The 26,590-nt window shown below is 40.9% G+C and overlaps 1 protein-coding gene across 2 annotated transcripts; it reads left to right on the forward strand.

Annotated features, from left to right (window-relative positions):
- The first annotated feature begins 293 nt into the window (after nucleotides 1-293).
- Nucleotides 294-26,299, forward strand: btbd8 (BTB domain containing 8). 2 transcript variants are annotated; one of them, XM_085264275.1, is made up of 19 exons: nucleotides 294-388; nucleotides 1,218-1,339; nucleotides 3,902-4,081; nucleotides 6,152-6,276; nucleotides 6,646-6,763; nucleotides 8,873-8,962; nucleotides 9,657-9,737; nucleotides 9,824-9,920; nucleotides 10,378-10,466; nucleotides 12,023-12,125; nucleotides 12,579-12,761; nucleotides 12,870-13,040; nucleotides 15,111-15,240; nucleotides 16,160-16,221; nucleotides 16,789-17,332; nucleotides 17,945-18,032; nucleotides 20,034-20,158; nucleotides 20,243-22,195; nucleotides 25,360-26,299. In XM_085264275.1, exons 2-19 carry the CDS (start codon nucleotides 1,233-1,235, stop codon nucleotides 25,857-25,859), a joined length of 4,746 nt encoding a protein of 1,581 aa, XP_085120401.1. In that variant the 5' UTR covers nucleotides 294-388; nucleotides 1,218-1,232; the 3' UTR covers nucleotides 25,860-26,299. The 2 variants fall into 2 exon arrangements, with proteins under 2 accessions (XP_085120401.1, XP_085120402.1); XM_085264276.1 differs by lacking the exon at nucleotides 294-388 and adding an exon at nucleotides 435-647.
- Nucleotides 26,300-26,590: the final 291 nt, after the last annotated feature.

Consider the following 26,590-nt stretch of genomic DNA (forward strand, 5'->3'; position numbering starts at 1 on the left):
CCCGCTCCAGTACGCGACCCCCCACCTTCTAGTTGTTTGATAATTCTAGGTTTTTCTCTTGCTAATGTCACTTTAGCATGCTTTCATTCTTTCTGTATTTATAATCACTTCTACTGTATAAAAGAAAATAGATTTCAAAATGTGGAGCTACATTCCATGTCTCTCATCTCTGAAGTATTCACCCAAACAAACCAAACAAACCCGTCCATTCTTGTGTTTGTCTGTTTAGAAGAGGCTGTACGTGAATGCATCGTTTTCTTTAGCTAGGTAGCTTTTTAGGTGTACTGCGCATGTTCCGAAGCTTCCGGCTTGTCCACTCCTTTTTCGTTTGACAAACCGCGTCGTAGTGGGTGGCGAACAGCGTGTAGCAGTGATGTCAACAACATTGGTCAGTGGGTCAGCATATTCATTTATTTTATCCTTAACGAGCAGTTACCGAGCCTCGTGCTCGCAGGCAGCTATCGACTGGAGTTAATTTGTGCAGGTGTATTTTTTGACGAGGGTAGTTAAAGGTTAAAGGGGGTAGCTTACTGTTAACGGTAGCTCCTCGTAGCTAGCATGCTAGCAGCCAGAGGAAAATGAGATTGATTTGCTTACAGTACCAACTGGAGCCCACAGAGAACGAGGAAACACCTGAGCTAGAGCAGGTGAATTTGGGCTCCGTGTATTTAATTTTGTAAAAGGATTGCTTTATTGAGTATTAAACTTCACACAAACAGACACTGGTTAATATTTGCGGTGCTGGGTGTGTTTTCTGTTGGAAACACACGAAAGCAGGTATTTTACCATGGATAACATCATCATCCTTTTTAAGGGTACGGCTAAATAAATTTCTCGGTCACGTAACGTGGTGATTTTCTGTCGTTATTGCGGTCACCTCTTCCAGGTTTCATTGATTTCGCTAAACTTTGCTAACAGCGCCTCTTTGGATAGAAAAGGAAAGCGAATATGAGTCAGCGACTGTGGAGAAAGATGGTATTGCAGCACATGATTACGGGAAAAAAAAAGGTGAACGCAGTAGCCTTTTGTTGTCCTGGACTATGTGACAGCACTTGTCAGGTGATCCTTGTTGGTGTAGTTGTCACAGTTTGTGATGATCTGCCTCACTTTGTCATAGTGTGCACACAGCATGCCACTGGAAGATGTGGTTCCCATTCCACCAGAACACCTTTGAGTTCACAAGCTGAAGTGTGTCTTCCCTCTTGTCTCACTTTTAGAGAACATAACACACCATGATCACCAGTGAGGCAGCGAGACTCGAATTCCAGGTCAAAGAGCGCAAACACAAGGATCAGCTGAAGAGATGTTTATCTTCTGCTTTGTCTGCAGACCTGAACAGGTAAGGTGTCTGACACTGACTCATAAAGCTCAGTGTTAAAGGCTGGGCTTTGACACATGTGCAACAAGTTTTCATCCAGCTGTCCAAGGCAGTTCCGAGCTGTCAAAGGATAAAAATTGACCAGTTCTTGTGTCCAGTAATGTGAACTTGTAGAAAGAGCTGATTAAATCAAACAAAAAAACACCACTTTTAGCTTAATTAATTCAATATCAGATTTTGCAAAGAAAGAGAATCTTCAATTTAAGATTGAGAAAAACAGGGAAAGAAAATGTCACTGCAGTACTTCACTTTTCAGGTAAAGTGTAAACCTATCCCAGCTGCCATAACGCGAGAGGCTGGGTACACATTAGACAGTTCATCAGTCTGTCACAGGGCTATCACATAGAGGCATTCAGCGATTCATACTTAAGTTCACACCTGCACCCCGTTTATAATCACCAATTAATCTGATCCCACTGCCTGCCTTTGGACTGTGGGAGAAAGCTGAAGTATCTGGGGAGAACTAGGGCTGTGCGATATGACCAAAATCTCATATCCCGATATTTGAATTCTATCATCCAGATAACGATATAAATCACAAAAATGTAACATTTTCTGTAAATTCTGTGACTCTCTGGCAGCTCGACTTGCGGGAAGTGTTTCCAGCTAGGCGTCGCGTACCTGGAGTCCAGTGTTTTAACAATGTATGAAACTATATATTTTTAGACATAAGTTGTAACGGCCGCCGTTTTCTTTGTATTTATTACACGGTGTGCTGCAGGGAAAAGCCTGTTCTAACGTTTGAGTCTAAGGTTTATTTTTTAGCACCTGGTGTCTTTTTTTTTTTTACTTCTCATCCGTAAATAATCTGCTCTTTCACGTGATTCAGTTTATTTTGAAAAGTCTCAACAGGATCTTGAGCTTTATTGTGAAAGGTTTATGTGGAACATAAACAAGCGGACACGCGATGGTGTTACTATCGTTGTTGCTAACCACAACGCGTAAAAACAGGCGCTTGTCCGTCTGTAGTGTGGTTATATTAAATATAAGAGAAAGAGAGAACTTTAAGAAATTAATATAGCCACTACAGTGACCATCAAAACAGTGAAAAAATATTGCCATAAACAGTTTATTTTGCGACACCACAAAACAAACAATAGCATAAAATGAAACGATAGACTTTTTATATTGTCATCCGATATATATCATTATATCGAACAGCCCTAGGGAGAACCCATGCAGACATGAGGAAAACATGCAAACTCCACACAGAAGGGCCCTGTCCAGATAGCAGATTTGAACCCAGGACCTTCCTTTAATGTGAAGCAACAGTGCTAACCACTATGCCACCTTTGTATGCTACTTAAAAAATATTTCTAAGATTTAATTAAAAGCTTCTAAAAAAGCAGCAAAATGTGGTTATAGAAAGTAAAGCTGAAGTTAAAATCTAGTGTCTGTACCTTAATAACCCAGGCTAGATTTTCTGAATGTTCAGTAACACACACACACACACACTCATAGCATTTAAACCAATTGCACAGCCTGTCAGACAGCTTTATTGATTAAAGATTTGGTGTCACACTGAGATATTCATCACCATAACTGAGAAAAAAAAACTTTTTAGCAGTAACTCCAGTGCTGTTCAAATGTTAAGAGTATAGAGCTGGTTTTCACTCCTGTATTCGTTCTTTCTTTGTGAAATAGTAACCCATGTCATCTGACATATTGTCAGTATTTCTTTGTCTGTTGGATGAAGGCGCCTGACATTTTCTTGTCTTTTTAACAAGCTTCATTGGCATATACGTTACCTACATGTACTTATCGACCATTTTGACACAGTCTAATAAATGATGTTGTTTCACAGCCAGTGCTCTTTTGAATCAGGCCAAGTTTTCCTTTGGGGGAAAAAAAAGATTGCTTTCCAAATGTCTCTTAAACGTGCTTGGCTCCATATTAGAGTTATAATAATAAGAAATGACAGAAGTGTATTTGTAAAAACCATAATTATTCATGATGTGTTAAAAGAACACAGAAGCAGAGGAATTATTGTTGAATAACCTCTAGAAGGTACAATGTTTACTATATTTACTTACTTTCAAACTTGCATTTAAGAAATGCCTGCCGTGGGTAGAGCTTTTCCTCAGATAATAGGATCAGTGGATCTGGAATAGAAAACTTGGTGCAAGCAAAGTTGCACTAGGTTTCACAGATAAATGGAAACTCTGGGATGTGGATCTCCTTGGTGCATGGGCAGCATTTCTAATCAAAGGGTAATACAAGTGGACACAGCACCGGAGTTTGAAGTCATAGTGTCACAGTTGGCCATCAGCTGACTGGTTTCTGGATCATTGGTTATTGAGGCTGAATGAGATGATAAGACCACCTCAGGACTCTGCTTGTGTTGTTCTCAAGTGGAAAAATGGGCCATCAGATGAATCTTCAGAGCCTTGGGCCTTTTCTTCATTGTCTCCTTTCTGTGTTTGTTTTTAAAGATCAATGAAATACGAAACTGTTTCCCAACTTTTGTTGTTTTATTTATTTTGTTAAACACCGCTGTTAAAGTGTTGTGATGTGTTTCCCCAGGCTACTGCAGGAGGAGCTGGAGGCTGATGTTTCTCTGTATGCTGGCTCTGGCTCGATCCGAGCACACAGAGCTGTATTGTTGGCCAGAGCTCCTGATGTCCTTCAGGGACAGACGCACAAAGATCCCATCATCATCCATCTGCCAGACTATGAGCTGTCTGGGCTCAAAGATTTCCTTAGGTAGGTCATTTCACTGAGTATACATGAAACCTTTGCTCTACATCTGCTTCCTTGTAGGGGTGTTATGAGACGGTAGTTATTCCCTGATGTGTTATCTTTGCTGCTTCAGTGTCTGTCTGACAGGGGGCGCCAAGTGCTCCATATTTATTCTGAAGCGCTGGTAATCTTGATTCAGTGAGCTCTGCAAATGCTGCAGCTATTGAATAATAAATTACACTGCTCATTTTCAAGTTCTTGCTGAGACGCACAAATAGCAAACTGAGTTTTAATCAAAGCCTTGCAGCGCAGGCTTTGATCCAATGAATGGAGTCTCATTAGCAAATTAAAATTAGGACAAGAAGCCTTCCTCTTACGACTGCACTGCCACAGAAATGAGAAGTCACTTTAAAACTTCTTTCCCAGCAGCACTACTTATTCTATTACCTAGTTCTGGAAGACGTTCTTAATAGTTAGACATAGCACTCTAAATAAGGTCATATAGAAACTGCTGCTACTGAAAGGGTTCAGCTTTGTTTTGTTTTTTCCTGCTATATGTGGTAGGTGGGAAGCAAAAGAGTGATGTTTTGTGGATGGTGAAATTTAAATGAAACCTCACACTAAACCTTATTACTAAAATGAATAAACTGCTCAGAAATCCTTATGAAAATGTCCACCGTTGTGGTGGTGCAGGAAAAAGTGATCTGTGCAGCAATGTCACCAAATTTGTTCAAATTTTAATTAAACTTAAACTCATCCTGTGTGTCATTTACAGTGTAGCTAAGCATGCTAGTTAAACAAAGAACTCTAAATTTTATATATTAATTCAGGAGATTAAGGGAAAGAAAGAGGTGGGGAGAAGCAGTATTTCTGGATGTTTATTTCAATTAGAAGACTCGTCAGAAGTCTTTTAAAATGTTTCGGTTATTTAAACAAGAAATAAGGACAGTGGCTGAAAAAACACAAAAAAATGGATAGGCAGAAAGAGAGGGAGAGATCACTATTCAACATGCTAAAAACATGAAAGAAAGAAAAAATGTTTCCTAGGCCAACATTAAGTACAGAATAACTCTTAATCACATCTATGATAAAAAATTATGTAACAACAACAGAAAGTTGACGCATACATAAACTGATAAAGTACAGAGGATATCTTATAGCACTGAACTGCACCTCAGTCTTATAGAGTGAGGACACGCAGCGAGGAGGGAGGCTCTCGTGATAGTCAGCTCCCTGTTTCTGCATCTGTTTGCACTAACTTAAAATAGTTAAAAACAAGTAAGGACAGTTGGTTGTTAGATTTGAATAGAGGAGATTACTAAAGCCTCATTCATTACACCAGCAAAAATGATACGTTTTCGATCTTTAAATGGCCACTGGGAGCAGCAGCAGTGAGCAAAAAATGAATATACTTTCAAGCATGTGGCTAAAAATTTGCATTTAGCTGGTAACACCTAGGCAAGGTTATTATAGTGAAATAAAACAAAATGAGGTGTGAAAAAACATTTTACTCGCTGATATTATATTGTTTATACACTAAAATAAGTATATATAGGAATGTCTTAAGTTGTAGTGTTTTATAGTTTGTCTAAATTTGTTATGTTTGCTTTGTTGCTTTTCTTTGAGACTCGCATGACAAGCAGTGTTGTGTCTGTATTATATTTCTGAACTTCAATTAAAAAAAAATTGAACCAAAATGAGCAGATCTCATTTAAGTGATTAAGTGATTACACCATCCAGCTGACTTGGTAAGACGTAAAGAGTTTTTGTTTTTTCTTTGTTTTTGTTTGTTTGTTTTCTTTCTGGGGGAAACCACTCAGAAAATGTCTGCTTGGTTCGTTTTTCTTCCTCTTTTGTTGTTTTGACTATGACCGTGACTCAAACTGATACAATAACACAATACCCAGAGCAGAGCAATCGCCTTTCAGAAGGTGTTAGGGCAGAGGTCTGGCCTGCTAGCCTCTTTATTAAATGCTTCACTGAGCAGGAACAGCAAATTCGGCACACTTTAGATCGCCTAGCTGCGTCAGATGAGACTGTCATTTTAATATGTATGAAAGATTCTTAATTAAATTTAGTCTTTCTCCCCTGCAGGCGAGTGTACACAGCAGACCAGAGCATGCGCTCGGCTCCAATAATCCCAGATGTTGAGGGCTCCGTGCCAGAAAGTACTCTGCCTGCTCCCGACACAGCAGACCTTCATAGATCCACTGAATCAGGTAAACAGATCCAGCCTCTTTTCCATGAAGGGTTTATTTCAAGTTATGTGACGGCTCAGCTGCTCAGCAACTCTCCCGCCTCCACTTTCTTCCCATTATGTTATCTCAGCCATAATCCACTTAAGAGCTAATCGCTTTGAGATCCCTGTTGTTGTTGGTAATTACAGCATGGCCACGCTGTGGTTAGTTCATGATTTTACTCTGCTTTTATATTTTACAGTATTTTTAACTTGGTTTACTGAGAGCTATCTCATATACACACATTCTGTGTGTGGTCTCAGCAGATTAATATAAGCCTAAAGCTTTCCTATTTTTTTTCCACCCTCCACTTCCTGTCCTTCCTCATTATCCTTCTCAACTCGTGTGCAGATGCTGTTGTTCTCGAGCCAGCCTCTGGCCTCGGAGCTGACCTGCTGGATCTGTACCAAAGGGGAGAGCAGTGTGACATTACTATCCAAGTAGCAGATCAGGTCTTTTCCTGCCACAGGTAGATCTATTCATGGCAACATTTTCAGCCATCTGTATCCAAACACTGGGAATAAAAAACGTTTTTTTGTAGCTCAATTTACAATTATTTCTAAGCTTATATGATCATATACAGAAATTACCCTTTTTTCACCGTAACTCAAAACGTGTAAAATTATATGCAGTTTGAAGGAAAACAAGCAAAGATTAAACCACTGGGCGGTGTTATATGAATGAAAAAGTGAGGTGACACTGTAAGACACAGTTAAGTTAATTCAGGTCATTTCACTGAATTAGAGTTAGCCAAAAATCGGTGCAGTATTTGGATCGGATATTGTTTGATTCTGACTCAGAAGGCTGAATTGGGCTGAGCTACGTAGTGTCTGTTTTATTCTTTGTTCATTACACCACAGAGCAGCAGCAGCAGTTCACTAATGGCTGGCTTGAGAGCTAACATAGTATGGAAGAAGGTAATACAATTTAGAGGTATTTCACATCTGCTACCCCAGCAGCTTTGCTTTGTCTCTTTGCAGCTGTTTTAACTGCAAACTCCAACCAAGTGACTGAAAGCTCTGACCATGGTGCTTTCTTTGTCAGCTCCTCTCTTTCTCCATATGTTTGGTTTCAAATTTTTGGGAAGCTTAATGTTATTACTCGTTACCTGTCTCTTGTCAGCTGTTCCCCACAGGTGAGGCTGGAAAGGAAACAACTAGGATGACCATAAAATAGTATGCAGTAAAGACTCACTGAGCTCAAATAAAACTCGAGCAAATATTTTTGTTGAATAACATGAATTAGTTCATGTTGTCCTTCATCTTTGTCTGATGTAATTTGTTCTTTTAATAATAATTACCAGTCCAATGTTCAGTCCAGCAATATTGAAGTCAAAAATTGCCTTGGTATATCTTTATTTGCCTTATTATGTTCTTTGTTTCCTCTGATAAATTTCCCATAGATTCTCTAAGTGTTATGTGTTGATGGGATTGAATTTAAAGCGCCTACGTGTGGTTTCCATTTAATCTTGGTTATTTTTTGGTTCACAAAACATCGGAGGCAGCGCCTCACTTCAGCACATCACAGACACATTTATCAGATGTTAAACAATAAAGCGCTTGTTGACTCATGCAAATGTGAAGCAGCGGTGGTGGGCGGTCATTCAGCAGTGCAGAGGTTGTAGTAGCTATGGAGACAGGATTTTCCCAGCTCCTGCTCAGGGGACCCATTAGTCATAAAAAGCTCAGCAGAGAGGAGAAGCTGGGCTCTTTTTCTTTTTGTTGTTCTTTTTTTTTGGGGGGGGGGGGGGGGGGCTTTCTGTGTGGAGTTTGCCCGCTTGGTGTTCTCTGGATACTCCAGCTTCTTATGGCATGTCCAAAAACATGCATGCTCAGTCAGCTGGTGATTCTTAATTGGCTAAAGGTGTAAATCTGAAAGTGAATGGGTGTCTGTTTCTGTCTGTTAGCCTTGTGATGGACTGGGGACCTGACCAGGGTGTACCCTGCCTCTTGCCTAATGAACACATGGGATAAGCTCACCATGACCCTGGATTTAATGAGTGGTGAAGAAAATGGATTAACTGTTAGAGTTCAGCTGTAGTCAACCAAAAATATTTGAACCCCTCAAACTGTACCTACTGTTAAACCAATTGACTGATGACATATCTTTACCTTAACAAAATCTGCCAGAAGCATTTGTGAAACAAACTGCCTGCTATCCTATTTAGCCTAAGAAAATCAAAGTCATTAATTAAATGTGTGGTTTACCACATTTAGACTTTATTTTACATGCCACTAATATTTGATAAACGCTGCCATAAGACAAGAAAGAAAGCAATGTGGACTCAAGGGTGTACAGTAAAAAAGGAATTTATAGAAAAATCTCTCGTGTCTTTAATGCCTTTTATAAATATTCTAGTCTGGTGTATTTTTACACCAGTGATGGTACAGTGAGGTCAGAGAGAATAAAAATAGCCTTTAAAGATTCAAGAAAACTCAATTTCTTTTATTTAATTTTTTTCTTCTTGCTTGTCACTTCAAAGCTGCTTAAGTGCAAACAATTTCAGTTGCAAATGATGTGAAGAATAAATGGTAGGTGGCTCTCTGACATGCAGCTGTCTGCTTTATTGGGTTTCTAGGGCAATCCTGTGTGCACGATCTCAGTACTTCCGAGCAATGCTTAGCGGGAGCTGGATGGAGAGCTCCAGACAGTGCATCACTCTGCAAGGGTAAGGCCAGTACATCAGCATCACGTAGCAGCAGGACATAGAGATCAATAATACACCTCCACTTCTGGTCTAACGTAATTTCTGAACTGTGCAGTTGCATATAGAGCATTAATTATTCATGTATTGCTACAGAGGTGGCTCTGCACTGTATGTGGTTTCACTCACAATGCCATGTTTAACTCCACACTTCAAAAACAGACACAGCCAGTGTGCTGTCAGTGAAATCTCATATAGTTGGCTCAGATTTCAACCAAGCAAAGTTGGAATGTTTCCTCTGCAAGGCACATAAATGTCTTCTCATCCTTTTCCTCCTGAAGAGCCCCCGCTACCACCCGCCCACTCAGCATCACCATCACCACTCGCATTCTCCTTCTTTCAGAATGACAGAGGCAAATGAAGCCCATTTTTCCCTCCGGGGAGAGACGTGTCACACACCTCAGCATTACTGATCTAAGGGTAACGGGGAAGACAGAAATCAGAATAGAGTGCCTGCACATGTAGGGGAACCTGTGAGGCCCGTATATTGCACATGGATCGAGTGCTGCATGATAAATTGATTTTTATTTACTGGCTTATTTGGCTTTATAGCCAAAGAAATGTGCATAGATTGAGAATATTAGAGTGAGATCTGGGGCAGTTTCGTTTGTTAACCTCCAATTCAAGGCTTATAAAGAGTTTGTTTTAATCTTTTTAGCTTGGGGCCAGATGAGATGGAAATCTTGCTTCAGTTCATGTATGGAGCCATTGTGGATCTGCCCAGAAGAGCCAGTGCCAGGTATTGTATGTACAGGGAACTGACAGAAATAAAACTCAGAACCAAGAAAAGATGCTGACGTGGATGTGGTGTCTGTTGTTCCACAGTCAGGTGGTGCTGGCTGCAGACATGCTGGGTTTGGAGGGGCTGAAAGATGTAGTGGAAATGGTTCTGACCCGAGACTACTGCCGCTTCTTCCCTAAGGTGAGCTATTGACAAGCAGAGTACTTTGATGGATGGCTTTCATGGACTTGAATGAAAATGTCATTAAAACCAGCACGTCGTTGAAGTTTGATTTTTCAGATACGTTGAATTTATGATCACACGGCAAAAAATAGTTTCAGCCTTCACACACAATCTTCACACAGTCATGTGTCTTCAATGGCCTCAGAAAAGTCCCTAGTTCTAATGCAGGATGTGTCCTTTTTTAATGTACATAATAGTATGTGGCATCATGGATTTAAAAAAAGAAAAAAGTTTTTGTGGTCTCCACACATTTAGCTTTACGTGTCCTTAGAAAATCTCTTCAAAAAGGTAATCATCTCGTTTTCTTTAGTCTCTCAGTACTGAATGCTACTGCATCCTAAATGAAACGGTTTGAAAGCATTTTATATATTTGTATTGCTGTTTGGTTTTTTTTCTTGTCTGTGTGCGGTTGCAGCCAGCTGATGGAGTTCAGAGAACAGTCCTTGAGTGCCTCTCTTTCACACATGCCTTAGGTCTTCAAAACCTCCATATGCAGTGTAAGCGGTAAGTGTCTGCACTCAGCACCGTTTGGGCAATTTAACAAGACTCCCACACTTTTGGAAGCTTTCTTACGGCTTACAAATGCATATACTCACAAGGTTTCAGAACCCAGAGGGTGAAGCATCTCTCCAAAAGAATGGACTGCTGTGTCTTCTTAGCCTGGGCCTGGCTGGAGTCTATTCAGTGCAGATGTCCAACTCCAGAGTAGCAAATCACACGTATAGACTCGAAGGTTCCCGCAATGGTGTTTCAGTGTTGATCCATCGTGGTGTCTGTTAATGCCAAAACTCTCAAACTTAGAATCAGTCAATATGAGATTTTGTTTGTGGCTTAGCTCACCTCTTTGGCTTTGTTTCTCGTCCTGAGATTTGTTTGAGACTACAACTACACAGCATTCATTTGACAGATCTTTTGCTGATTGGAGTTATTCTAAATAAAGTAGTTCTTTATTTAGCTCTTTCTTTATTTGTTACAAAGTTTATTTTCAGTTTTGATTCATTGTTTACTTTTGATGCTTCTAATTGAGCTATGGCTTCGAGTGATCCAGAGCACTGCCTTCTTAGGACCTTCACCGAGCTGTGCTTGACGCCAAGAAAACAGGAATTTGACTTGTGACTTTTTCACAAATTTATCTCATAATTTATCTCATAATTGCCAATGCATCATTCATAACTCTCATAGGAGTTAGACCTATGCACAGGATACGTAATACCAGGGGACCTGGGATAATTTTTAATTATTGCAAACAAATATGTGATATTTGTCCCATGCTAGGCTTGTGTATTTATAATTTCAGTGTAAGTTACCAACCTCTAAATATTAATGCTGTGTGAATTGATGTCTGGGTGTCTACATTTTTTGTTCTGATTCTGTGCTTCCCATTACAGAGCCTTTCATGGCGTGTTTCAAACTACCACAGTGCTCAGTAAAGACATTTACTTTGGCAACCAATGAAGCAATCACATCATCACATGAGAGTGAATGAATTTTGCTTCAGTGGAACAATGAAGCTCAAAGAAATCCGGTGTTTTGCACCAAAACAAAACACCAGTTTTACAGCAGATATTACATATTTTCATTCTGCTCTCGGATTTTATACACTTCACATGCGATGCGCATCTAAGTCTTTTTTTTTTTCAGTTTCGCATCTGATACTACTGCACACTGTGGTGTTGCACTCTGCAGTGAGTGGGCAAGAATCGTGTGAATGTAGGTCAGAGGAATCGGATGTGTTGAGGGAGGCTGTGAGCTGGCTGTGATGGGTCTTATTTGAAGTGGTGTGTGTAGATGTAAGTTGTGGGGAGGAGGGGCTGCCCTTACCCTGTTGTGTCTATTGAGTCTGATGAGTCACGCGACTGGGATGGTGAACCGAACAGTGCTGTTCTCTGCAGCAGTGCGTTACCAAGCCTCTCATGCTCACTCAGTCATTCATTGTTTTTTGCTGCTGGCTGATACTCAGAGCCTCAGGGTTACGGTGCAGAGAAATTATTTAGGAATAAGTGATAGAATTGCTGAAATGAAAATTAGCCATCCTATTAATCTCTAATATGTCATTTTAGGTGGGTTGCAGAGCATTTTGTGAAAGTCTGGTGTGAGAGGAACTTCTCCCTGTTGCCACCTGAACTCCACAGAGCCTGCCTAACAGCTGTAACTGAAACAATGGTAAGTCTGTCCCTCCCAGAGTCTGCAGCTGTAATTATTCATATAATAGATGGTCATAAAGTATCATCAAGCCGTGTTGTTTGGGGGTTTTTTGTCACAGGAAGGAAATTTGAACATGATCTAATTAAAGATGACCTTTATTAAATTCTTGGTTATTAATGGGTGGGTGATTGAAGAGTATGATGCAGACAGATGGGGAGTGAGCCAGCCTTTTTATTGATAATTGAGTCGTGAGCCTGTCTTACATCACTGGGGGGATATATTGCTCATGCTTGCCAAGTACTGGGATTCTGTGCTGGCCAAGAGTGGTTGCACAATGCGGGGGAATTCCTCAATTGATCAATAGGTCCTGGGCAGGAGTAAAAGAGTTTTGTATGGAGTTGTGCTCATTCAGCTTTAATTTGTTTTGTCACGTAGCAAGAGTTTCTTTAGCTTATAGATATTTCCATGCAGACTGTGCAGAACGCCGTGACCATGCTCTGTAGAACTGAGCAGCTGATTGGCTCTCTCCCTGAAGTCAAGTGGGCCCAACAGGTGAGAAGCCTGGCCACAGAGCTGCAGGAGGAGAGCTTGCGTGTCATTGTGCAGCACTTCCCCAAAGTCACCGACACTCAGGCTTTCAAGGACCTTTGCATAGTGAGTTGGTGAAGTAGCCATACAAATACACTTTGATTTATTATGATCGTCTGGAAATGTAACAAGAAGCAGCCCCCATATTTATCTCTATGTCTGATTGCGTTACAGAGAGAAGAGTTTACTAGAGAGCCCACGCTGTTAAGGAAGCTTTGTTCAGCCATCAGGGAAGGTGTGACTGTGGATAACTGCTGTGACCTTTTCACTGCTGTGCACTCGCTTTGCGAAGATGACTTTGAGGAGGATTTTTGCATGGAGAGGCGATTGCAACAACTAGAGGAGGTGAAATGAGTCACAATTCTATTATATTACTGTATCACATCTGTGTATGCAGTTAAATGAAACTTCCTTGCTTAGTTCAGTCCATGTAGATCTGTAACATTAATTACAATCAAAGGTGGGTAATAGTAAGTCACCTAGACCACCTGAAAAAGCAAGCAAGAAAATTTTAGTTCACCCAGGATATGTTACGCCAATATTTTTGTTGACAAGTTATTAAGCAAACATTATTTTACCCTCGTATTTAATAATCTGTTAAATCAGCAACATTATAGGAGGACTAAATATTCTAACATTGTGTTTTATTAATGTACGACACCACTTAACTGTTGGTTCTTAGATTTTTCGCAGCCACTTTAAGTGGTAGGTAATGGGGGAGCACATGGAAACAACCCTCATAAAAAGGCAAGGTGGAAAATGAGAGACAAACAGATGATGTTACAGGATTTTAACGTGCAACATGGATGTTGCATTTAGCCTTTGTCAGCAAAAACTTATACAAACATACGTTACCACTTTCTGTACAATCAGCTGGATGTTGACCTGTAGGCAAAGAAGGCTACTGGTGGTAGCACTGCTAATGTTAGCTATGTTTAGCAAACTAACCTGTGTGGAGTGTTTCACGTGCCACAAAATGTGGGTTATTGGTTAAATATTTGTTGACACATGTGAGTCATGAGTTGAAATAGTTTTCAAATATACACACAATAGTTAATCTTGTCAGTCAAAATGTTCTCAGTTTTGAGATTCTTCCTTTTTAGGAAATTAGTCGCCAGAAGCATCCTTCATATTCTCTGCTTCTGTCGAAGTGTAAATGCTTGCACACAGATGCTACCACCTCATGGAGAACTACACGTGTGACAGTTTCTGCTTGGTTGAGTGTTGGTGAACTTACATGTACTCCTAGTAATCTCCTAGCATCTTTCACCAAGGACAGAAGGCTTGTAACATTCATCCTGTGCATCCAGTGTTTATTTATTTATTATAATTTGCAGTTTGTTTGGTTTTTTGTACTCACTTCACCTTTTCTCTTTAATTTTACCCAGCACAAGAGGTGTGGGGCTACAATGAAAGTTTCATGCGAAAGTTTACACAGCCTTTTTGGATTTAAATCAGGAGGACTAATGATATTACACAAAATACAATGCAAAGACTGAAACATCTAAGATGTAAGGAGGAAAATATTCATTAAAAGCATTTGGCCTGGAATACTTTGATGTCTTTAAACGGACTCAACAGTTATTAAAATTAACCTGAGGTCTGTAGATAGAGAGCACAGATGTCTGAGCAAAGCACTGACTTTGCTTATCCTGTGCAAATGCACTGTACAAAACACACTCTTAATCCTGTGACTTTTGGACATTTGGTGAAATATTTTACAATATTTTTAATTAAAAAAAATTACAGACATGACAGATTAAACATTTCTAGAGGCCCCTTGTAATATGTTTTCTATACAAAAGGAACTAAAATGGAAAAAATGTGGATTCTAATTCTGAGTTATTGGATGAGCAAGTATAGAAATAGTGGCATGTAATGTGTCACTGTTTATTTAAAGGGACTAATAAAACCATTCAAACAGGAACGTTAAGCTTGTGAGAGGACTTTCAGGAGAAAGTGACCTGGCTGAACATGTCAAAGCACATAACCCCTCTAAATACTGTACAGTACGGCACAATGGATTAAGCAGAGGGAGACTGTGACGTGTAACCCTCACTAATCTGCGTAGCCTGTGTATCTGCCAGAGAAGGGTATGTGTTGTGGGTAAGGCGGAAGAGGTGGAGATCGCTCCTCCCTACTTGTCCAGCCTTGTTTTTTTTTTTAGAATCAAGCGAGGAAAAAGGAGTGTCCGCATCAGCCCGTGACATCACAGATTTCTCTCAAGGGAGCCCAAGTTGATTCTGCAACAGAGACGGGGAAGGAGAGGGAGGGGGCAGATTCAGCGAGCAAAGGGAGAAGGGAGGGGGTATTTGTTGCCATGGAGAAGGGTTCTTGAAGCAGCTGCTGATTCGCTTGTGCTTTAGCGCACCCCTTCCATTCTTCTCCTCCCTCTCTCCTCTGTATTACCGCCAGCCGTTCAGGCAAGAGATTTGTGCGCTACGCGGCCGGCTCTGGACCTTCCTGCTTCAGACGTTTTACGCGGTTCGCCACACGCAGGGATGGGAGACTCTATCATCCAAACACAGAGAGAGGATACTGGCAGGTAAATAATTTTATTCCATTTATGGGACCTATTATATCCAGGCACACAGAAGGTTCTTAATGCGGTGTGTGGATGTAAGTGGGTTTTTTTTTTCTTTTTTTCACTCTCCCTAACCCAGCCTAGTGCTGAGGCAGTGGTTCTGCATCATCAGAGAGGAACCAAAGCTCCGAAGCATATGCTGTTGGCTGATTTAATACTTCTTGGCTTCTTTCTGCACTGTAACCTGGCCACTGCTAACCAATTTATTGTCTAGCCAGGGCTCTTTTCTACACATTTAAGCTATATTTTAACAGTGTTTGACAGATGTGTGCACAGCAGTATGGTAAAGGCACCAGATACGCCATGCTTGTTTTTTAATGGGTGTGAATGAAAGGCTGGATTCCTGTTTTTTGTCGGTCTGCACTGCTTTGCACGTATTAATAATACACTGCTTTCTTAGAAGTGTGTTGAAATGTACTGCATGAATAATATATTTGGCTGGTGTCGGTGTGTGATTATTACTGCTATATTTCTTGCCTATTGCAATCAGAATTCACTCTTGCATGCAAACATAACAAATGCACTTTTGGCAAATAGAGTAAATTTGACTTTGCTTTAATTTTTAGCAATATTAGATATGAAGTATAGAAATGGCCATCCTCTGTCTGGACGAATGCTTACCAGACACAGGTGACCCCATCAGTCCACTGATTTAATGTTTGTTTCTTTAGTGGTAAACATAGGGTGTGGAAACAGGAATTTGTGAATGAACAGAATGGCTGCTTTAGCTCAGATAACGAACGGGACATCAGGACGGTGTCATTTACAAAAAAAGAAAATGGTTCCACCTTTTCATCTGTGTTATGCTCAGATTTGAATATTGGCAGAATCCTGATTGGCTTATTGAAATGAACTTGATTTCATCCTTTTTTTTTGACAGATGCGATTGATAAAGGGGACAGTCGAAGACTTGGAAAAAAGCCTGTATTCACTAGTTCACAGGTAATAATTTTAAATGGTTTGTTTTCTCATTTAAGGTCCTTTTTTATTTATTGTGGTTGTTATTAAGGACTCTGAGTTTTATGATTGCGAGGCTGCTTTAGCTCAGAGAAAAGTTGTGGCCTGTCTGTTGCATGCCATATGTCATCATGGCTTTACCCTCACAGGAGAAGGATACCGTATGAAAAGAACAGCAGATGTGTCGATAAGATAAGCTGATTGACGCATTTCAGATAGACATTGCCAAGAGTGGTTAGGAGCAGTGGAGCTGCTGAAGATTTTCAGGAGGTGGTTTGAAGCAGTGCGAAGAGGAATGTACAGCTGATAGACTCTGAGTGAAAAAAGACATAGAGATACATAATAGAATTCATAGCTTAGCTCTAACTATAGAGTGCTCAGGCGGCTGTCTAGATCGGAGTTGATAGATGGCATTGTTTCTAATGGTATGCTCTAGTGTTCCGTAGGAAACTCTAATATGATTTACTTTCTTAAGGCAGCGCTCTGTTTTGTGGCTTATTAATTCACTTCAGTAATACTGTTACATAACTAATGTGCTTTTTTCCCCTGCAGTCAAGGGCTATAAAATGCCCTTCATCTGCACCTGAGAGTCCTCCTGTTCATAGGACCCAGCGGGTGTCTGTAAACAGAAATCCTTCCTCTCGCAGTGCTGCATCAGTCATGAAGTCTGATGGACTTGGGGCAGCTAACAAACCAGGGGATGGTCAAACATCCAAGGCAAAGAATGTGAAGAAACCAGCAGACAGAGGTGTAGCAGCAAAAGCAAAGACAGCATCAGCTGGGGTGCCAGTTGTCAATGGCACGGGAGCTGCGGGAGCTAGACATGATATAGCCAGTGCCAATGGCCCCAGAAGCTCTCCTGGGGCTAAAGAGCATGAAAAGAAGCCAAATCCAGGTGCAAGGCCTAAAACCTCTCCCACAGGCGGCACATCTGCAAGCCAAACAGCAGGAACGAAAGCTCAAAAGAGCTCAGCAGGAAAGGCTGACAACACTGCTGGCACCACCCAAGCCCAGCCCAACACTTCATCTACATCAGGCAGTGCATCTCCAGAGAACTGTGCCAGCAGCCCTCGCAATGACACCCACTCTGTTCCAGGTTCACATTCTTTATTGACTTCTTTACATTCTGACTGACACCAATTACTGTATAGTACATCACAGCAGCCAGGCTGAAGTGTTAGTGAGTCAGCTCACTGACACTTCAGGGATAAAACTGTAGCTGAAATATGAAGGGGCCTCCAGACTAATTAGTATGATCAAAGTGGCGTTGTGGCCAGGAGGGATTTTGTGGAAGACAAGGGCAGTGTCATGTATGAATGTTGATTCATGAGGAAACAAAGTGCATGTGCCTGTCCTTGGAAACAAAACAGCAGAGGTCAAAGCCCTTTACAGCTGTCACACAGGGTGGTGTGACTGATTATTTGAGCTTTTTTTTTACTGAGTGAAGCTTTAAAGAGTTGATATCAGTGTTCACAGCTCAACTGGGCCTCAACTGGTACAAATGCAGCATGTGTCCCCCTGTACTCCACCCTGAAAGCAACTGCCTGTAATGTGAGCTTAAGCGCTAAGAGCACCTACATTAGGCCACCTTTCTATTATTTCCTTCTACTCTCTTGTTTTTTTAAATATAGTTGGAGGGATGAAATTAGTGCACTCACAAACTTCTGCTTGCAGCAGTTCTGCATGTGATCCATGTTCTTTGTTTTAGGCGCAAAGCCCAAACACCAGGCCAAGGCAGTAACCAAATCCCCAATGACAAAAGCTCCTCAGAGATCAGATGCAACAAAGACTAGCAGGTGAGTTTAACTCTAGCATTGCAGCACTTAATATGTTAATATATTCAGTCAAATGCTAATGGTTACATTTACCCCTTAGATGTTCCCATTTGGGGGCTTAGTATCAAATGACATTCAAGTAAAGTTTTAATATGTTAAATGGACTGTCTCTTGTATCTTTTTTCTCCTCTAACTGAGCACTCAAAGCACTTTTTACTCACTCACTCAATCATGGTCAAACAATCATGCAATGCTTTATTCTTTATCTTTAAGTGCATGCACCAACTCATGCACTGATGGAAGCATAGGGAGCAATTTGGTCCCAAGGACCCTTAAATGGTAAATGGTAAATGGCCTGTATTTATATAGCGCTTTACTAGTCCCTAAGGACCCCAAAGCGCTTTACATATCCAGTCATCCACCCATTCACACACACATTCACACACTGGTGATGGCAAGCTACATTGTAGCCACAGCCAGGCGAGGCTGCCGGGCACTGGCGCCACCGGGCCCTCTGACCACCACCAGTAGGCAACGGGTGAAGTGTCTTGCCCAAGGACACAACGACCGAGACTGTCCAAGCCGGGGCTCGAACCGGCAACCTTCCGATTACAAGGCGAACTCCCAACTCTTAAGCCACGATGAGACTGAGCGAGTGTCTGCTGGATGTGCTTATTTTACAAATTACGTTTAATATACATGAACACAAAATTCTCTGCACTCTCACACCTCTATTTGGGTGACTGAGTTACATAAGATGACCCACTCCACCTCCTGAGCCACAGCCAGCTGTTTACTTGAAGGGTTTGGGAAACAAACAGTCACTTCCTTTTGTATTTTGGTTGCTAATAACTTTCTGTAAATAAGCAGCTTTAAAAGAAAAGTGTAATAGACAACGCTCTTCTATAACTCAAATTTCTGTGACCAAAAAAACCCACTTTTGCCACCTGCAGTACTGGAAATATGTCAGAAGGTCAAAAACAACTCAGTCACCCAAATAGAGATGTGAGAGTGCAGAGAATTTTGTGTTCATGTATATTAAACGTAATTTGTAAAATAAGCACATCCAGCAGACACTCGCTCAGTCTCATTGGTTTCAAGCAGTCAGTATGTAGAAAACCAAACATGCATGAGACCGCATGTTTAGCAATGTAAATCTAGGGCAATTAAGATGTGCACTGCAGCACACTATTGCCTTATTTATTTCTTTTTTTTTTTAGGTCACATGTGGCTGTCAGGAGGATAAAAGCAACTGTGTAGTGTATTCTGACAAGCCTGTTATGGGTCTTTCAAAGGTGTTAAAAATATCGGTTTCACAGTCAGCATCACCTGACGTCTGCATCACAAGGGAGCACATTAATATTTCATTGGCTCCCCAGAAAGAAACCAACAAATCTTTTTTTCTTCTTCCTTAGCCTGCAAATACTTGAAAAATATCTTTGTTGCATTTTTGGGTCCGTTTTGAGTTTTCATCTGAGTGTGGTGTGGGTGGTGGATTGTGGTAAATGGTTATCGCTAAATTGTCTTTTCACATAAATTTTTGTGAGAAAACTGATCGTTTTTTCTGTTTTTGCTGTTAGCAATCACAGCTATCAGAGGAAGCTTCTGTTTACCTCTGCTGTGTAAACTCTCTCCTAATATCTCAGCTAAAAAAGACATTTTGACCTTGAGCCCACAGCATGTCTCAGACTGTAAAATGTCCTCTGTGTTTGTGTTCCTGAAGTCTGACTTTGTTAAAAAGCCAAGAAAAACATCCTTCACAAGGACACGAAGTAACCACTAAAAGTTCCTTGGATTTATAGTCTGCTCATGTCTCAGAAGCTTGCCCTTGACCAAATTGGAGAAATAACATTGCTGCCCCCCACTGGTGTTAAATATTAATTCATGGTTTGTTTTTTTTGCAGCTCTTCCTGTAAATATTTTTATGATGATATTGTCCCGGAGTGTTAATTAAGTATTTGTTTAAAAAAAATAATTTTCTCACATGGTTGTTTTTATTGCTTTGTCTGCCTGTTTCATCAGTCCATCCAAAAAAACTGGTGGGAGAGAAACTAGCAAATTAAAGACTGGTCCAGAAGAGAAAGTGGCCACTGCAGTGACAGCAGCAAGAGCAGATACCAAGGGAAGGAGCACACCAGATCACCATGGTGAAGTTTTAAAATCTTCTTAATTTGTCTGTCTTTACACCATTTGCATAGTATTAATGTTCTGTCCTTTTTTTTTTCTTTAAGGCTCCAAACATGGATCCTCCATAAGAAAAACGGCTTCTCCCAGGAAAGAAGATGGCAAAGATCCTTCAAAACCATCAGCAACAGATAAAACAGTTAGTGAAACTCCTAAAAAGAAGATCACAAAACCCGTTTCAGCCACTGGAGTCTCTGCGAAGTCCAGTACTAAACCAGCAAAAGCCTCCTCAGCTCCTTCCAGGCAATCCTCAGTAGCAGCTGCCAAGTCTGGATCAAAGCCAAAAAGTACTACAGAGTTCTCTACAGAGAAATCTTCACCAAAAGCTGCAAGAACCTCTAAAACCTCCGCTACAGCTGCTGCTGCCTCCAAGCAATCAGAACCTAAAGGAAAAGAGGCAGGGAATAGTAAAAAGGCAGACTGCGAAACAGAGCCTGGTCCAAACGAAGGCTCTGGAGATGCTGTTGAGCAAAAAGATGTTGCACAGTTAGTACCCTCTGCTCAGCTTGCAGCACCTAGTACGCAGCCATCAAACCAGGATGGAGAAGAGTCACGTCATCTAGAGTCAAGCCCCAAGCAGAGTCTCCAGAAGTCTCAAGTACAGCTGGAAAACACTGCTGGTGGAGGAGACAAGACCAGTGATGCACCAGCAGCTAAAAACGCCACCCGTGTCAGTTCTCCAAAAGCAGACGTTTGTAAAAAAACTGAAGGCAGCAAAGTGAAACAGCCTCAAAGCAATGCCATCCCAGCTCACATCAGCGAAGATGTTCATGAGATCAGCTCGCCAAATCCCCCAAGAGACACTCAACAGCCCGTAGATAACCCCTGCAGTGTGGGAAGCACTGAAACCCCTGTAGAGGATTCTTGGAGCGGCATCCACCATCAGGTCAGCCCAGAATCCGAGACCGGCAGCACACACACCACTTCTTCTGACGACATCAAGCCCCGCTCAGAGGACTACGATGCAGGAGGTTCACAGGATGATGATTGCTCCAACGATAGAGGCGTGTCCAAGTGTGGCACCATGCGTTGTCACGACTTCTTGGGTCGCAGCAGCAGTGACACCAGCACGCCGGAAGAGTTGAAGATGTATGAAGGTGGGGCTGGGTTGAGAGTGGAGGTCCGCCTGCGTGGGAGAGAAGCGGAGACCACCAGCGAGGAAGAGGGAGTAAGGCGACGCCCTCGTTCGTGGTTGCAAAGAGATGAGGTGCCAGTGGAGGAGGAGCACTCAGAAGTTGAGGCCACTGTGACTGTAAAAAGTGTCCCTGACCACCAGCTCTTCTCTTCTGAGGAAGAGGAAGATGAGGAGGAGGAGGAGGAAACAGAAGACGAGCGATCAGAAGTTGAAGTGATTCCAGGTCAGGGTCTGCCACTGCCAACTGAACCCTCACCACACTTTCAGGGGATAGTCAACCTGGCTTTTGACGACGAAGGTGTGGACCAGGAGAACGAGCAACCAGACTATCAGTCATCTAACTTCCGTCGGTCAGTGTTGCTATCTGTTGATGAGTGCGAGGAGTTGGGCTCAGAGGAGGGCGGTGTCCAAACTCCACCTCAGCAGCAAGATGTGACTCCCTGTGATGTTTTTGATAATGACTCTTCTGCTCCTCAGTTCAGTAGCGCCCCTTTGAGTGACCAACAGAACCACCAGCCACATCATGTTGAAAACACAGGTATGAAGCACAAAAAACCTGAGGAGGACCAGGAAGAAAAATCTGTATTCCTTACAGAGATCCAGGACACCACGCAGAAGGAGGAAAATCACATCCAGGTAGACAGAGTGAAGTCCAGCTGTCCTCCCCTGGGCTCTGACACCAGAGATACGCCTCCCCAAGAACGCCCATGCCATCTGGATCTGCGTCACACTGAACAGTACAATGGAGGGATGAGCAAAAATTACTCCAATCCTTCAGAAAGCAAGAAAGCTGATTTACATCTAGACTTAAATGAGTCTCAGTTGACAGGGGACTCTCCTGTACATGCTGCACAATCTCCAGCAGGTAATGTATGATCTCCGGATCCTTCCTAGACCCCAAATCCAAACCCATCTTATCCCCCCACTCTCCATCAGTGAAGGTATATTTTATCCCCACAGGATTCATTTACTTTTACTTTAATTCCTTTACCTTACTTACTTCCAGTATATACCTTACCCCACCTTCAGAAAAAAAGGATATTACAAAGTGTACTAGTTTAGTAACTAGTAACAAATAGAAGTTCAAATTCAAATAAAATCTATAGTCATAATTCTTTAATAGCTAAAAACGTTCTCTCATCTCAGCCCTCTCATGTAGCTGGTGTGAATTTGAATTTGCAACATCAATATCCTTTTACAGATGGAAATTGGTCCCATCGAAACTACATCTTTTAACAACTGAACTACCTTTAGTTTGAGGCATGTAGGCTCAAACTCAGTTTACTCATCAAAGAGAAAAACAGTGTACATTTCATTAAAAATGATCATAAAATTGTATCTGCCTAAAATAATCTGCCTTGTTTCTGACAAGGCTTGTGACATAGGTTTTTCAATGCACTTTTATGTACATAAAAAATAAATTTCTTTATAATTTTTTTTCATTTCTTTTATGCAGTGGAAGAATCTTTGGCCGTTTTGAGCCACAGATCATTTGAAATAGCTGAAGGTGCTACATAAAGCATTTTAATACCAGTTTATCGATTCATTTTCTTTCGCTTGTATGATTCCTCGCACTATAAGACTATAGTTTAGTTGATCATTTTGTTATGCCAGTAATCAAGATATTTTTCATAAATCTCACTGGCTGCTGTATGAGAACATGCTGCTACAGCACCTGTTTTCTTTCTGACAATCTATTTGTGTTTGTTTTTCTGTTGGTGTCTTCTTAGGGATAAATTGCACTGTAGCATGTAGCTTGGCTTTTTCCCCCCACATGGACACTTGTACTCCAATTCTAATTGTATTAAAAGCTCAAAAATGATAGAATCCAAATTATAAACCACAAAGGTTAAAATAAACATTTTGTCTTGTTTAACTAAATTGCTTTCTAGCTGTATCCTTCCCGTTTTGACGGATATCAAGCAGCAACCTTCAGGGCTGAAAAATGTAGCCAGAGCGGAAGTGTTAAAAACAGTTCCTCTGATAATAACCACCTGAGGCTGACTCCAAAGTCACACCAGATCAGCTCCACTGTTGAATTGAAAATAACTCTGTTACAGACTGGATAGTTTCTGTCTGCGTGAGTGAAATTTTAGTAATTTATTAGCCTGTTACTCAGCACTACCTAACAGGTGCAGTTTATTGATACAGCTTGCTAACCAAGCATACAAACATCAGCTGATAACTTGGCACTCCAAGTCTAAATATGTTCATCTCTTGCTCAAGAATCGATGATGAGATTTAGAAGTGCAATGAGTCCATTAACCAGTAGGTGGCATCACAGTGGCTACATCCAGCTTTTATTAGAGTATGATTTAGTATAACAGCGGTTTCTGAGCTCCACTGTTCCCCTGCAGGGTTGTTTTTTTTGTCGGTTTTTTTTGTTTTTTTAAAATAAAAGTACAAGTACTTAAAAAGAGGGAGAGGATTTAGCACAACATTATAACAATGACTGCTGCACTGAACAGTAGACATCCATCTTCTGAGCAAAAACATGGCAAAGAGACGCATTAAGAAAAACTAATGCATGGTGCATTGATTCACTTTCATGGTTGTCACAATGTTGCACTTAAGTGCTTCTACGCATGGAAACACCAGACTGTAATAAAAGATGTTCAATGTCTTATTACATGGAAACAGATTACCTCAAATCTTCAGTAAGACTGAGAATCATGTGGGAGTGAAACTGCAGCGGAGTGATGTTTTATTTTGTTGTTCATAGATGATTTTATTTTTATTTTTTTGGTGTTAAAATGTTATACGTAGCACCTTTTCAAAATTGTAATCAGGTAAATTACTTGTTAGGGTTTTTTTTCTTTTCCTTTTTCTTCCAAATCTTTGGAGAGTAACTACCTGACTTAAAAGTCCAAATATACAAACTGTTTGTACAAAGTAGATGACACCAAACTGCCACTGCTGCTCAGAAAAGATTGTTATGCTAGGAAACGTTTCCCTGGCTTTTCTGTTTCTTTTTATTTGTATTCAAGATTGTACCTCTTTCTGACTTTTGTTTACCTTTTTTTCAATTTTGCACAGCACACATGCATGCCGTTGTTGAAATTGCTTTATCATTATCAGCACCATCCTTTATTTATGTTTTATATTTTGATTTTTCCATCATCTTCCATCATACCCAGTAGACCTGTGTCTAGACACGTAGAGGTCCATCTTTTAAGGAAAGTGTTTTGTTGTCTATACACTTCTGTTCAGTAGGTTTTGTGTAGTGTCAGTAGCCTCCTCTGTAACGTACGTAACGTGTGTCTAGAGCAGTCTTCATTGTCCTGCCATGTCTCTCTTTTTTCACTATCATATTCCTGAAAAAGAAGTCCTGCTGCACCACTTCCAAGGGTTTATCCCTATGCAACCATGAAATATTTTGTAATTATCAGTCTTTTGCCATTTTTGTAATTTGTTAAAAGTAGAGAAGACAGAGAATGTCTAAAGAAACATGGTGTTATGCCATCTTTTGTGCAACTAAGTAAAAGCATTGTTGCTCGCATTTCGGTTTCTGTGACAGTATTTAAGTCTGTTTCTTACGTCTGCCTGCACGTGAATATCAAAACATATCACTGTTACTTTCTGGCAAATGCAAAGCTCACTGGTGCTGGTAGTGCATGGCTTACTTTGTTTGAACAGGTGGATAAAGAGATGCATCCTGCAAAGCAAACCTCTGTACATTACCTTCAAAGCAACTGTTTGCCTTTTGACGTGCATATCTAAAGTGATGAGTGAGTTTTGAACTGATGAACTTGAAATTTGTGGTGATAATCATATGTGATCATCAGTATCACTGCTCGCTCACTGTGTTGTCGTCACCTGACATCACTACGGGGTTTTGTGGGGTTTGTTTGTTTTTTTTGTTGTTGTGTGTTTTAAAGGGAACAGTTGCATTAAGGGTAAATTTTCTGTCATGTTTTTTTTTTATATTTTTTTTATTTTAGTTTGCAGCGATTAGTCTCTGATTTGAGTAAAAGACCTGTGCAGGAATGATTCAGTTTGTCATTGTGCAGTATTGTCAATTGTTTTTAGGGGACATTGGTTGTGACAGATTGGATCAAAGCTGCAAACATGACCGCCGACCATCCAAAGCCCTGTCCCCCATTTACGAGATGGATGTGGGGGAAGCTATTGAGCACTTTTCGGACAAGGACAGGAATGTTAAACGGCAAGCAGAGGAAGAAAAGCAAACAGGGGATGGGGATAAAAGCAGCGATTTTGCCGAGCGGGACTGGAGCCTGCTCAAGCAGCTCCTGACAGACCACGCGTCCAATTTGGGTGTCATAAACCCTGTACCTGAGGAGCTCAACCTGGCCCAGTATCTTATCAAGCAGACTCTGTCTCTGTCACGTGACTGTCTGGACTCGCAGGCTTTCCTGTCCCCAGAGAAGGAGACCTTCAAACGTTGGGCGGAGCTTATCTCACCCATGGAGGACTCCTCCACTAGCATTACTGTAACCAGCTTCTCCCCAGAAGATGCTGCTTCTCCACAGGGAGAGTGGACCATCGTGGAGCTAGAAACACATCACTGACTTCAGCGGAGAGCCCTGCCGGACAGTTGACGCCTTCTGTTTGAACTGAATGTCATTACGTTGATTTTTGTCTTATTTTATTATAATTTAAAATATCATTTTGTCTCTGTTCTTATGACTGGTGTCTTTTGTTGGACTCTACGGAACTCTGGATTCTGTTTATTTGCATTCCTCATAGTGCCCTTATTGGGCTGTTTCTCAACACAAACAGGCTTGTTATGCATGCTGACATTTTTGTATGTTTGACTGTTTCATTGGTGTTGCTTCAGAAGCTCTAGAAAAGAATAAGGGTCAGAACTATATTTCCTTTTCAGAAAAATCCTTTGTTGACAGTCTTCTAATTATAATAAGAACTGAATTTCTTAAAGAAGAATAAAATTAGCCTCATGGCTTGCATTTAGTGTCATACTGAAAATAAAAGTTTGTGTTTCTGAAAGAAATGAGCAGTGTGATTAATAACTTTGGGTCAAGTTGACTACTTTGTGCATTTTTTTTTCAGACTACGGCTAGAAATATAAATATGCATTAGCACTTGCACGTGCCAAACTTTATTTTTAATTGCATGACAGCAAAATACGACCAGCATTTGTCTAATTTTAATATTTTAAGTTTTGAAGTCTACAAATTGGTCCATATTTAATCTTAACACTTTTTAACTTCAGCTTTAAAAAAGCTGGTATTTGGAATGGCAGATAATTACAGGAACTTTTTATTTCATGCCCCATTTAAAG

The sequence above is a fragment of the Mchenga conophoros genome, linkage group LG23 (genome assembly GCF_057382185.1).
Source record: "Mchenga conophoros isolate Kocher_MC1m ecotype Shallow Benthic linkage group LG23, M_conophoros_male_GT1.1, whole genome shotgun sequence".
Lineage (NCBI taxonomy): Eukaryota > Metazoa > Chordata > Actinopteri > Cichliformes > Cichlidae > Mchenga > Mchenga conophoros.

Coding starts and splice junctions, on each gene's coding strand:
- btbd8 (XM_085264275.1), top strand. CDS start 1,233: ATGATCACCAGTGAGGCAGCGAGACTCGAATTCCAGGTCAAAGAGCGC. Junction 6,277..6,645: donor TCATAGATCCACTGAATCAG/GTAAACAGATCC, acceptor ACTCGTGTGCAG/ATGCTGTTGTTCTCGAGCCA. Junction 18,033..20,033: donor GATGCAACAAAGACTAGCAG/GTGAGTTTAACT, acceptor CTGTTTCATCAG/TCCATCCAAAAAAACTGGTG.